This window comes from Amblyraja radiata, chromosome 20, assembly GCF_010909765.2.
Source record: "Amblyraja radiata isolate CabotCenter1 chromosome 20, sAmbRad1.1.pri, whole genome shotgun sequence".
Lineage (NCBI taxonomy): Eukaryota > Metazoa > Chordata > Chondrichthyes > Rajiformes > Rajidae > Amblyraja > Amblyraja radiata.
The window spans coordinates 26,849,566-26,861,989 of NC_045975.1; the positions used below are offsets into that span (position 1 = coordinate 26,849,566).

At 43.5% G+C, this 12,424-nt stretch overlaps 1 protein-coding gene across 1 annotated transcript in view; it reads right to left on the reverse strand.

The window, feature by feature from the left end:
• osbpl5 (oxysterol binding protein like 5) overlaps positions 1–12,204 on the reverse strand; it is a 104,331-nt gene extending 92,127 nt beyond the window's left edge. Inside the window, exon 1 of the mRNA XM_033039141.1 lies at positions 11,662–12,204. Within this exon, the coding sequence (XP_032895032.1) occupies positions 11,662–11,682 (21 nt within the window). The 5' untranslated portion in view covers positions 11,683–12,204. The remainder of the gene's footprint in view (positions 1–11,661) is intronic.
• Between the last annotated feature and the right edge of the window lie 220 nt (positions 12,205–12,424).

Here is a 12,424-nt window from a genome sequence, read left to right on the forward strand (position 1 = left end):
AATGAACTGGCCTCAATTACCTTCTGTGGCAGAGAATTCCAGAGATTAACCACTCTCTGTGTGAAAAAATGTTTTTCTCATCTCGGTCCTAAAAGATTTCCCCCTTATCCTTAAACTGTGAACCCTTGTTCTGGACTTCCCCAACATCGGGAACAATCTTCCTGCATCTAGCCTGTCCAACTCCTTAAGAATTTTGTAAGTTTCTATAAGATCCCCCCTCAATCTTCTAAATTCTAGAGCCGAGTCTATCCAGTCTTTCTTCATATGAAAGTCCTGACATCCTAGGAATCAGTCTGGTGAACCTTCTCTGTACTCCCTCTATGGCAAGAATGTCTTTTCTCAGATTAGGAGACTAAAACTGTACGCAATACTCCAGGTGTGGTCTCACCAAGACCCTGTACAACTGCAGTAGAATCTCCCTGCTCCTATACTCAAATCCTTTTGCTATGAATGCTAACATACCATTCGCTTTCTTCACTGCCTCTGCATGCCTACTTTCAATGACTGGTGTACCATGACACCCAGGTCTCATTGCATCTCCCCTTTTCCTAATCGGCCACCATTCAGATAATAGTCTAATGGTATGGTAGAGGTAGGCAGAGTACTTTAAACATGTCTGAGAAAACATCTCTCACCATTTCACATTTACTTAATTAATATGATTTAGTAGCGCGGGCCAAGACCCTTAATAGAGATTAAAAAAAAATATGAACCCGTTTAAGACTGTCTTCCTCTGGCCTGGAAGTTGAGAACATCAGAAAATTGTTAACGGTTAGAAGTTAGAAATTACTTCACCGATGGCTATTTGAACATGGAATTCTTTGCACAGGGACTGATTAAAATAGAAACCAGTGTCACTTGTGTGGATAGAAATTTCAAGCAGTTATAGAAGTGTTGGAACAGTTTTAGATTGCTCTTCCAAAAATCAACACAGACATAGGCCTCCTTCTGGGCTGTTAAAAAAAATCTTCAATATTCCGAAGGAGTGTCAAGACTGTTCAATTGTCATCAATCACCAGCAACAGAACAATGAAATTCTTACTTGCTGCAGCTTAGCAAGCACACAAATGCAATAACACACATAACTATAATCATAATACAATCAATCAATATCCATAATACTAGGTAATCATAAGTACAAAGCCAATGTCTGTAATGCAACCACCGTCACTAGCCATAGAAGATCACAGTTGCTGAGATTTGTGTAAGATTCAAGAGCCTGATTGTTGCTGGGGGGACGCTGTCCTGGAACCTGGTATTCACAGTTTTCAGACTTGTGTATCGTATTCCCGATGGTAGGATTATAATGACAGAGCGGCTAGGGTCTTTGATAATATTGGCTGCTTTTTTTGAGGCAGCCCCTTCTTTAGATGATTTTGATGGTGGGGAGATCAATATCTGTGGTGAACCAGGCAATATCTACCCCCTTTGTTCCTGGGTGTTCCGAGTTGCCGAAATTGGCCATGATGCAACCAGGCAGTACCCTCTTACCCTACACCTGTCGAATTTCGATAAGAGTATTTGTCGAGACACCAAATCTCATCAAGGATCCCCAACTTTCCTCTCCTATAGTCTACGTTCAACTCCCTGGTCTTGCCAATGTTGAGATCCAAACTGTTGCATTGGCTCCTATCAGATTTTCAATTTCCCTCCTGTACTCCAAGTCATTGTTACTCGTTATCCATCCTATAATGATGGTATTGTTGGCATATTTAAAGATGGCATTGGAGCCTTATCTGGCTACACATTCATGGACACAATCTATCTTTATTGGTACACAAAAGTGGATTGTTGAGTTTTCTATTTTCCCTTAAATCTCCTGAATGAACTCCAAGGACCAGACAGGACTGACTGCTGGTTTAACCCCTCGTCTGAAGAACGCCATCTCAGTTCAGGCTGCATTGTCAGAGTAAAGCAGTGAAATGTTAATGATCGACTTATTTTGGGACATTGAGTTCTCCCTTGAGCAGGAAGGAGTCTGGACAGACATATTGATGGTGAAAATAATGGAATGGCAATACTCTATAATGGCAGATTGAACGAGATAACTGGCAGCAAGAAAAATTGCTAGACCATAATTCAAGCAAGTTCCTCATCAACAGGAACATCCCTGGACTTGGCTGTTCTATACTGATAATATATTTCTTGATGCAAAAAAACCCCCAAATGATTCCAAATTAAGTTAGAGACATGGAGTCTGACCAGATAATTTATTTTTATTCATTCCTGATGACATTAGTGTAATTGCCAAGAAGGATTTGATGCTCAATTGAAATTGCTCAAGGAGCTTTGGTGAGCTGCTGCCTTAAACTGCAGCATTTATCCAGTGCATGTACCCTCACAGTGCTGTGATACAGGGAGCTCCAAGGCTGTTACCTGCAACAGAGAGAACCGCAATCTACTTCCAAGTGAGGATAGCCCATTACATCTTAAAGATGATGATGATGATGTTTCCAGACACCTGCTGACATTGTTTACTGAGAATGGTTGCAAGTTTAGTCTGTGCCTCCAAAGATGCTTTGGCAAATGCTGCAGTGCAACTTGTAGAAGTTACACATTGAACCCACAATTCTCCAGTGGTAAGAATGCCAGAATATTTAAGATAGTGGCTAAAATAGCAATCAAACGGATTTCTGTAGCCTTGGCAGTGTTAGATTTCAAATGTTGAGGCTGCCCTTCTCCAGGGAGGTGCAAACTGTCATCATATATTTGCTTGCGTGTGATTACACAGTTGAAGAATGAAGAAGATAATGAAGAAACCTCAGCTATGCCATCACATACTTTGATAGCAGTAAAGCCAGGGCCAAAAAGGGGCAGGAACTTTTGAAGTGCATTCATGAGAATTTTACTGATCATTACTTTAAAATTTCTATTGAATATTAAGTTTAAGCATTCTAAAACGGAATGCTGGACTTGATTTTGGGAAACAGCAAGGCCTGATGGAACAAATATCAGTGATTGAACATATAGAAAACACCAAATATGAGATTTAATAAATAAACATTTAATATATGGAAAATATACATTTCTATGTAAAATAATATAGAATACGCCGAGGTAGAAATAGTCAAATGGAATAGGGGCATTTACATTAAAACACAAAGTGTTGGAAGAAGTCAGCAGGTCAGGCAGCATCTGGAGAGGGAGTGGATAGGCAATATTTTGGGTCAGTACCCTTCTTCAGACTGCTAGGAGTAGGGGGGGGGGGGCAATGAAGCTAGAGAAGAGAGGTTGGGACAGGAAAAAACAAGAGAAACAAGGCTGATAGTGATAAGTGACACCATGGGAAATCTGCTCATGGAGGCACAGGCGATAGTTGAGGTGTGAAATGAATACATTATTTATATCAGTTTGCAACAAGGAAATTGCTGCTGCTGGGAGTCGCAGCAAAGGAAGATGCAGTTGAGATTCGGAATGGGCTAAACATTGATAATGAGAAAGGCTAGTCACTGTCAACATGAATAAATCCCCTGATCCAGACTGGATAGAGGATGCTGAGGGCAGAAATCAGAGACATTCACCATAATATTTCAGACATGTACAGGTTCAGGGGTGGTGTCTGAGGACTATAAAACTGAGAGTGTTCTTCAAAGAATGGATGCAAGGATAAGGCCAGTAACTACACACCTGTCAGTTTCATCTTGGTGGTGAAAAAAGTTCTGGAAACAGTAAGCAGGGGTAGAATCAGCAGTTACTTGAACATCGTCGCTCCCACCGCGGCCTGCGGATTTCACCATTGAGGAGCTCACAGTCTCGGGTGGAGACCGATGTCAGCAAGCTCCAAACTACACAGTAGTTTTTGACCAGCCCCGACCTGGGGTTAGATCGCCCGGCGCGGGGGAGCTGTTATTCCCCCCCCCCCCCCGATGCAGGAGCTTGATCGCCCCGACGCGAGGGCCCAAACGCCGCTGGTTACAAGAGCCAAGATCGCCCCGTCAACGGGAGAACAAAGAAGGGAAGAGATTGAACTTTTTTTCGCCTTCCATCACAGTGAGGAATGTGGATGAGTCACTGTGGTGGATGTTTATGTTAAAATGTATTTTGTGTTCTGTTGCTTTTTATTGGTATGACTGTATGGCAAAGTAAATTCCTCATATATTGCAAAACATGCTTGGCTAATAAAATATGATTATGATTAGTGGCTTGGTTGGACAATATATCAAGTGGACAGTAACAATGTATTTTTAAATTTAAAAAAATTCTGGTTCCTGATGGTCCTCGTACAAAAGGTACGACCAAATTCGAAAAGACCCCCCCCCCCCCCTAATTACCAAATAACAAAGCAGCATTATCTTTTTGCATGTTGAAGTATAACCTAATGTAACAGTTGAAATGCATACATAGACATAGGCAATAGGCGCAGGAGTAGGCTATTCGGCCCTTTGAGCCAGCACTGCCATTCAATGCGATCATGGCTGATCATCCACAATCAGTACCCCGTTCCTGCCTACGCCCCATACCCCTCCATAGCAACCTTTTTTTACTCGCGGGCATTTTTCCGCTTGCTAAAAAAAACGCCCCGACCTAACTGAGGCCTCAAGTACTCGGGGACTACTCTCGAACATGAAAGAGAGTTACAAAGACCTCCTTGGACCTCGTGTCGACCATGCTGCGAGTATGAGTCGAGGGCAAACTCTTATAAACTCGCGAATTAGGTCCCTGCAGTGGGACAGGCCCTTAACTCTCTTTTGAATGCATCCAGTGAATTCCACAAATTCACAACTGTGTGTGAAAAAGTTTATCCTCATCTCAGTTCTAAATGGCCTACCCCTAATACCCTTTACCCCTGATCCCAATTTCCCAACCAGCACAAGGTAATTTCATTCCTTCTTCATTATCAGCTGCCCTTAAAATTTTAACATTCAGACAATGCAACACCAGTTCTTCCTTTATAGTTTAACTCTTGTAGTGATTATATTTCTGGTAAATCTCATTTCTATTTCTTCCAATGTCAACTTTTCCTCCACATTTAGTGATTACAATAATCACAACATATTTAAATATCTCCTGGCCAACTAAGTGAAAATGGCGAGTCCCTGATATTACTCGGTCACCACTGTTGTGTAGGTCACATCATTCTCATGAACGGCACCTGAAACAGGCACTCCACTCAAAACTCAGTCACGACAGAAGATCATCAGGTGAACAGTGGAAAAAATTGAAGGATGTTCTTAAAGTCACTTGGGAAAAGTCACCTCAATCTTGTGAGAATGACCAAAGCATGGAGGGAAAATTGAGATAGGCACCAAGAACCTTGTATCCAGTCTCTAGGGCACACATGTTATGATTGGCAGAAGGGGCACATCATATCCCAAATTACCCACTGCCCCATCGCACTAATGGTTTGGTGTCAGTATTTTCTTCATTGTAATAATTGTAATCTTTGACAACAGTCACCATCTTGCGGGTTAGAAATCAGCCATTAAAACTACCGGGCTGTCGCTGCGTGTTTGACCAGCTATGCATTCTACCACTTGACAAAAGCCATCTCTTTGGCATAGACACAACTTCTCCATCCACCTCATATGCTCTCCTATTTCTTAACGGTACCTGTTAAAATGTTCCAGATTTTATGTAATGGCAACTCCTGAAAATGTACCAGTGTTCAGAGAGGGGTCTCTGACTAGAAAAGACTGTGGTCAAAAATGTAAATAAACAAGGGTACGATCTCTTATTTCCCATTAGGTATTTTTTTTGCATTGCAACTTATTTTATAGCTTTCAATTAAGCAAGATATCTAGCAGAAAGATTGAAAATATGATTAACATCTTTGTCCTAAATGGCAGGTAAAGGTTAACTTTGAATAAGGCAAGTAGACAAAAAATGCTGGAGAAACTCAGCAGGTGAGGCAGCACCTATGGAGAAAAGGAGTAGGAGAAGTTTCGGGTCTTTGAATACTTTGAGTAAGGTAGAAGATCCATTTGTCATATGTATATTAGATTCTGTCTTTACTTTAGACTTCATAGATACAGCGCAGAAGCAGGCCCTTTTGACCCACTGAGTCCATGCCAATCACCCCATACACTGGCACTATCCTACACATTAGGGACTATTTACTATTTTACCAAAGCAAATTAACCTACGAACCTGTACATCTTTGGAGTGTGGGAGGAAATCAGAGAACCCGGAGAAAACCCACATGGTCACAAGAAGAACGTACAAACTCCATACAGATAGCACCTGTAGTCAGGTTCCAACCTGGGTCTCTGACACCGTCAGGCAGCAACTCTACTGCAGCGCCACCGTGCCGCACATTAGGTATATATTTTTATTGAAACATCTTGTAGCTTTAAATTAAGCAAGGTGTCAAGCAGAAAGAAGCTTGAAAATATGATTAAAAACCTTATCCTGAATGGCATGTAAAGGTTAACTTTGAATAAGGTAGATCTGTACATCATATCTATATTAGACTCTGTTCTGCCACAAAAATCTGCATGGGACTTCCTGTTAATTTGCACTAAAAAAAACGATTATGTGGCATGAATTCTACATGAATTCTCAACCCAGATCACTTACATCCTGGCAAATGTTTATGACTGGCAGCTTCTACCAATTTTTTTGCCAGTGGGGTTATGACTGTAACAATGGGCGTAAAGTTCGGTCACCTGAGACCCCAGATAGTCTGTCTTCTGGAAAATGAACTAAAGCTGCCCGATAATTCTGTCACAGCCTGAAAAAGGATAGCAGCTCATGGACAACTCATCACAGGAAATTCAGGTCAGTCCTTTTGCAATGAAAAAAATCAATGCCAGGATTTACAACGATGCAAATTAAATGTCAGCACAAATATTTTTAGGCTGGTTGATAGAGGAACAACAAAAATATCTTAGCATTTGTATTCCAACCTCCTCCCCATTATCATCTTCCCACCAGGTTTTGGTGTACTTTAGTTCCTTTAACTCCCAAACGAAAAACCCCCCAAATTGGGTAAATGTAAAACTTGAATCTCAAAACCTCTATAATAACTATCATTTATCCTTTTGTGACATTTTTTGTGGCTGTGTCAGAGATGATGGCCAGATTTAGCTCATTTTTTTGGTTGGGATTTATGCACATGCTCCTGAATTATGATCGTATGTGCAAAAACATTACAGGAATCTGTGCATACACATTCTATAATGAGATGCGCCATACTGAATAAATGGACATAGTTGGGGACAGGTGGATAGAAAGTGCCACTAGCAGATTAGTTTAGTTTACAGATGGATGCAGGCCCTTTGGCCCACTGAGAACGCCAACACCAAGTTCACACTAGTTCTGTTTTCTCACCCCCTCCCTACATATTGTGATCAATTAACCTACAAACCCGCACATCTTTGCAGGAGAACATGTAAACTCCACACAGATAGAACCGGAAGTCAGGATCAAACCTTGATCTCTGGCACTGTGAGGCATCAACTCTACTAGCTGTGCTACTGTGCCTCTGATTGCCACATGATCTGAATATGACCTTATAAAACAACAGGACTGTTACAAAGATTTCAAAGTCGCTAATAATGTATTGGAGATAAACCCTTCCCTTTCTCCAACAAGTCTAAACAAAAAAATGGTTGGTTTCTGCAGACAATCGAGCCACACTATCCTCGGGCATACGCCGTGCACACATAACTTCACTGGGTGGCTGGACTGCAGACATTGGTACAAGAACCAACAGCACCGGCAAGAGCTGGTATGAACTTATCTGCCTGCACAGTAGGAACAGGTCAGGATTTAGGTAATTCTATAACATGCTCCACCCTGTCTCTATTGTGGTGGCTTCGGAGTCACATACAGTGCCTTCCATAATGTTTGGGACAAAGATCCATCATTTTTTATTTGCCGCTGTATTCCACAATTTGAGATTTGTAATAGAAAAAAAAAAATCACATGTGGTTAAAGTGCACATTGTCAGATTTTAATAAAGGACATTTTTATACATTTCGTTTTCACCATGTAGAAATTACAGCAGTGTATATGCATAGTCCACCCATTTCAGGGCACCATGTTTGGGACACAGCAATGTCATGTAAATGAAAGTAGTCATATTTAGTATTTTGTTGCATATCCTTTGCATGCAATGACTGTTTGAAGTCTGCAATTCATGGACATCACCAGTTGCTGGGTGTCTTCTCTGATGATGCTCTGCCAGGCCTGTATTGCAGCCATCTTTAGCTTATGCTTGTTTTCTCTTCAGCATATAAAAGGCATGCTCAATTAGGTTCAGATCGGGTGATTGACTCGACCACTCAAGAATTGACCGTTTTTTAGCTGTGGTTGCTCTTTTAAATACTTCTTGGCAAACTGTAACCTGGCCATCCTATTTTTGCGGCTAACCCTTGGTTTGTATTTTGCAGTGTAGCCACTGTTTTTCTGTTCATGAAGTCTTCTGCGGACAGTGGCCATTGACAAATCCACACCCGACTCCTGAAGAACACCTGATCTGTCGGACAGGTGTTTGAGGATTTTTCTTTATTTTAGAAAATTCTTCTGTCATCGGCTGTGGAGGTCTTCCTTGGTCTGCCAGTCCCTTTGCGATTAGTAAGCTCACCAGTGCTCTCTTTCTTCTTAATGAAGTTTCAAGCAGTTAATTTTGGTAAGCCTAAGGTTTGGCTGATGTTTCTAACAGTTTTATTCTTGTTTCTCAGTCTCATAATGGTTTCTTTGACTTTCATTGGCACAACTTAGGTCCTCATGTCGATAAACATCAATAAATGTTTCCAAAGGTGGTGGAAAGACTGGTGGAAAGACTATGTGCTGAGAGCTCTCTTCTACCTGCATTAAGGAGGCATTTAAACACACCTGAGCAATTACAAACACCTGTGAAGCCAAGTGTCCCAAACATTATGGTGTCTTGAAATGCGACTATGTATAAACATAGCTGTAATTTCTACATGGTGAAACCAAAATGTATAAAAATACCCTTTAATAAAATCTAACAATGTGCACTTTAATCCCATGTGATTTTTTCTATTACAAATCTCAAATTGTGGAGTACAGTGTCAAATAAATAAATGAAGGGTCTTTGTCCCAAACATTATGGAGGGATCTATACAGGACACACTTTAGTCGCTGTCTTTATGGAGTTTGCATTCTTCTTATGACCCCATGGTTTTTCTCCAGGCAAGAATGGCAGATTTCCTCCCCTGAAGAACAGCAGTGAACCTTATCATTTTCATTACTGATCAAGAGCACTGTTTGATTCTGCAGCTGACCTGATGGGATTCAAACTTGGGTGTCTAGGGAAACTGCCTAAGCTTTTGTTACAGACCCAGCACCTTAAATGCTCTGCCACCTCTATGGTCCCATGACAATTTCCCTTCCCCAAAATTAATAATCCAATCATCTATTCATTTTAACTTCCCTTATATCACCCCACAGACATTTAATCTGGTGTACAGCATATCGTCTGAGAATACGGAACCATTGGCCAACATTCCCTTGTGCAAGCTCATTTTTAGCACTGAAGATGTTGAATTTTCAATGTTGAACAATGCTCAAGTCCATTTTAACACTCAGGCCTCAGCTTGTTTAGATTTGGGTCAATGAGGACTTGCTCAGAGAGGGCATTTGGTCGGCATGGAAGAGTTGGGCGGAGGGGCCTGTTTCTGTGCTGTGTGACTCTGTGCTGTAGTCACCCATACTTCAGAGGCAATCAACACCCAGTCAGAAGGAGGTTGGTTGAAGTTCAACTCCAGAAGAGCATTGGAAGAAAGGAGAGTGAAGGGGGGTGGGGCGTGATGATATAGTGGTGTATAAATCATGAGAATAGATTGGGTAGACGCACAGTCTCTTGCCCAGACAACAATCAAGAACCAGAGGACATAGGTTTAAGGTGAGGGGAAAAAGATTTAATTGGAAACCAAGGGGTAACTTTTTCCACACAAAGGGTGATGCATGGAACGAACTGCCAGAGGAGGTAGTTAAGGCAGGTACTAATGCAACTTTTAAGAAACATTTAGACAGGTATATGGATAGGACAAGTTTAGAGGGATATGGGCCAAACACAGGCTGGTGGGTCTAGTGTAGATGGGAAACATTGCCGGTGTGGACAAGTTGGGCCAGAGGGCCAGCTTCCACGCTGTAAGGCTCCATTTGAAACCTTAGCCATCACTTACGCCACAGATGCTGGCCAACCTACTGGGCAGCTCCAAAGCTTGCTGCAATCATTTCAGACTCTTCACATTTGTTCTTTTTAATCATCCCTGGAACCCTGGCCAATATTTATCAACAGACTGTGCAGCCAACTGCTGTTGACGGAAATGTGCTGGCCATCTCGCCTGAGATCAGCAACAACATAAAAAAGTATTTCAGTGACTGCAAAGCGTTGCCGGTCCCCGGGTCCAGAACAGTGAATGCGAGCTCAGGATTTATTCCTTCCAAATTCTCACCTGCAAGATTGGACCGTGCATTCCCCATATTTTCACTACAAACTTTGTGATGAGCAGGCTAATAAATACCGCACTGCTTAATGCTCCACAGTGGCCAAAGCTTCGAAACAACTCGAATCCTGTTATTTACCAATCAGTTTGATCCTCTGCGCCTACGAGTTCCACTACAGCTGTAGGACTATTCCGGGGGCGAACTGTATATGCTCACCAAAGTTGCCCCGTTGAACAAATGCCACCAAATCTGCCTCGTTGCCCACTGGTCAGTGCTCACCGAGATGACTAGACATTCAGCCCAGACGGTGGTGTTGTAATTCTCCGCTGTAAAATACCAACCATGACTTACACAATCATGCCCACACCTTCCTGCAACAAACACGCTCCACCCCGGCTCTGCAGAACGAAGTCCGAGGGAGAGCAGACGGGGAGGGAGAGCAGACGGGGAGGGAGAGCAGACGGGGAGGGAGAGCAGACGGGGAGGGAGAGCAGACGGGGAGGGAGGAGGTGACCGAATCTCCGGCTCCTTCTGCAATCGCCTGGTCCTGGGATTCGTGCGCGGGAGCAAGCAGCGAGATACCGCCCACTTGTACCTCCCACCCACTGCACACTCCCCCTGCCCCGTAGCTCACGAAGCAGCATCGAGATGATTGCAATTCCAGAAGTCTGCAAAGGCACTTCTAACAATGTCATTTGACCGGCCATCGCCGTTAGCGAGGGGACCAGCCCAACTCGGCGCGCCCAATAGTTTGGCGCTTCGTGCCGGGTAGTGCGTACGATGGCCGAGCGTGTGGTACCGTCCCGAACCGTGCCGCCCACTCTGCTACTTCAGCCTCGCTGGACAAACGCCACCGAGTCAAATCCGACAACCCCACCAAAAAAAGATGAATTCTGGTCAAACGTGAATCCAGCGATTGCCAGCGTGCCAATCGAGCTCGCTGGACACGAGTTAAACTAAAGGAGGAGCGGACATAATCTGTCCGTGAGTGAACATTGTGACACACAATATTCCGTTCATTATGGAGCTGCGTGGTGCTCTTTGTTCCCACTACACATCTCCCGGGCACAAAAAAAAACCCCACTCACGGTACTTAGAAAACACGAGGGGCAGAGAAAGGGGGACAACATGTGCACTATTGCTTGGCCCCAACATCACTTTCCAATACATTTTTTCCAAGCTAGAAATATCTCGAGCACCGTGGAAGATGCTGGAATGGACCACAGACCACTTCACCGGGCAGACTCCGATGAAAGAAAAGGTGTTTGCACCCCCCGACGTGACCAGACAGGGCTTACTTACCTCTGGTAACATGGAAGGCATCTCACAGATGAACGGGCATTGGGCTCCGGTCGCCTGCAAACTCCGCTTTATATTCCCGTTCTCTTCAGATGACCCTCGGACATCGAGAAGTCCCAAGAGACCCGCTTCAGGCACGGATGCACGACCATGTTGCCGGTCAGAAGTCACGGGTAGGGTGGGGTGGGGAGGGGATGTCAGTGGACGGCAGTTCACTTCATCCGCCACCGGGAGAACGTCCCAGCCTCCCCAGAAAGGGTGGCAGTTAAGCTGGGAACCCCTTCCCCCTTACTCTCCACTTCACTCCTCTCTCGCTTCTAGATTCCCGTTGCTGCGGCAGCGCCCTTTTATTCTTCTTTCTTTTTCCGTCCCCAGACAAAACGGTGCCACACACATACACTCACACTCACACAAAAAAACTGGGGTTCGGGCAGCTAGGGAGACAGTTTGATTGGAAAGTAGTCGGAGCGCCGGCTGCCCACAAGTATTAACATCTCAAAGCCTTACAGCTGTCTGCTGCGAGACTGTGGCAGGAAATACCACAGGACAGCCAGAACCGAGAGCAATTGAAGCTCAAGGCAAAACCTGGCCAGGATTTCTGCCACACGGACTGGGTTTAGCGATCACCTCGCTGTGTAAATATTACACCGCTTCCATTGCCTAAATGTCAATAAAAAAAAATGTAAATTAATAAATACGTAGCCAAATAGAGCAGTAGCTAATCCGGGAGTTAAAACTAAAAGTATATTTGTGGTTTACCGGGGCA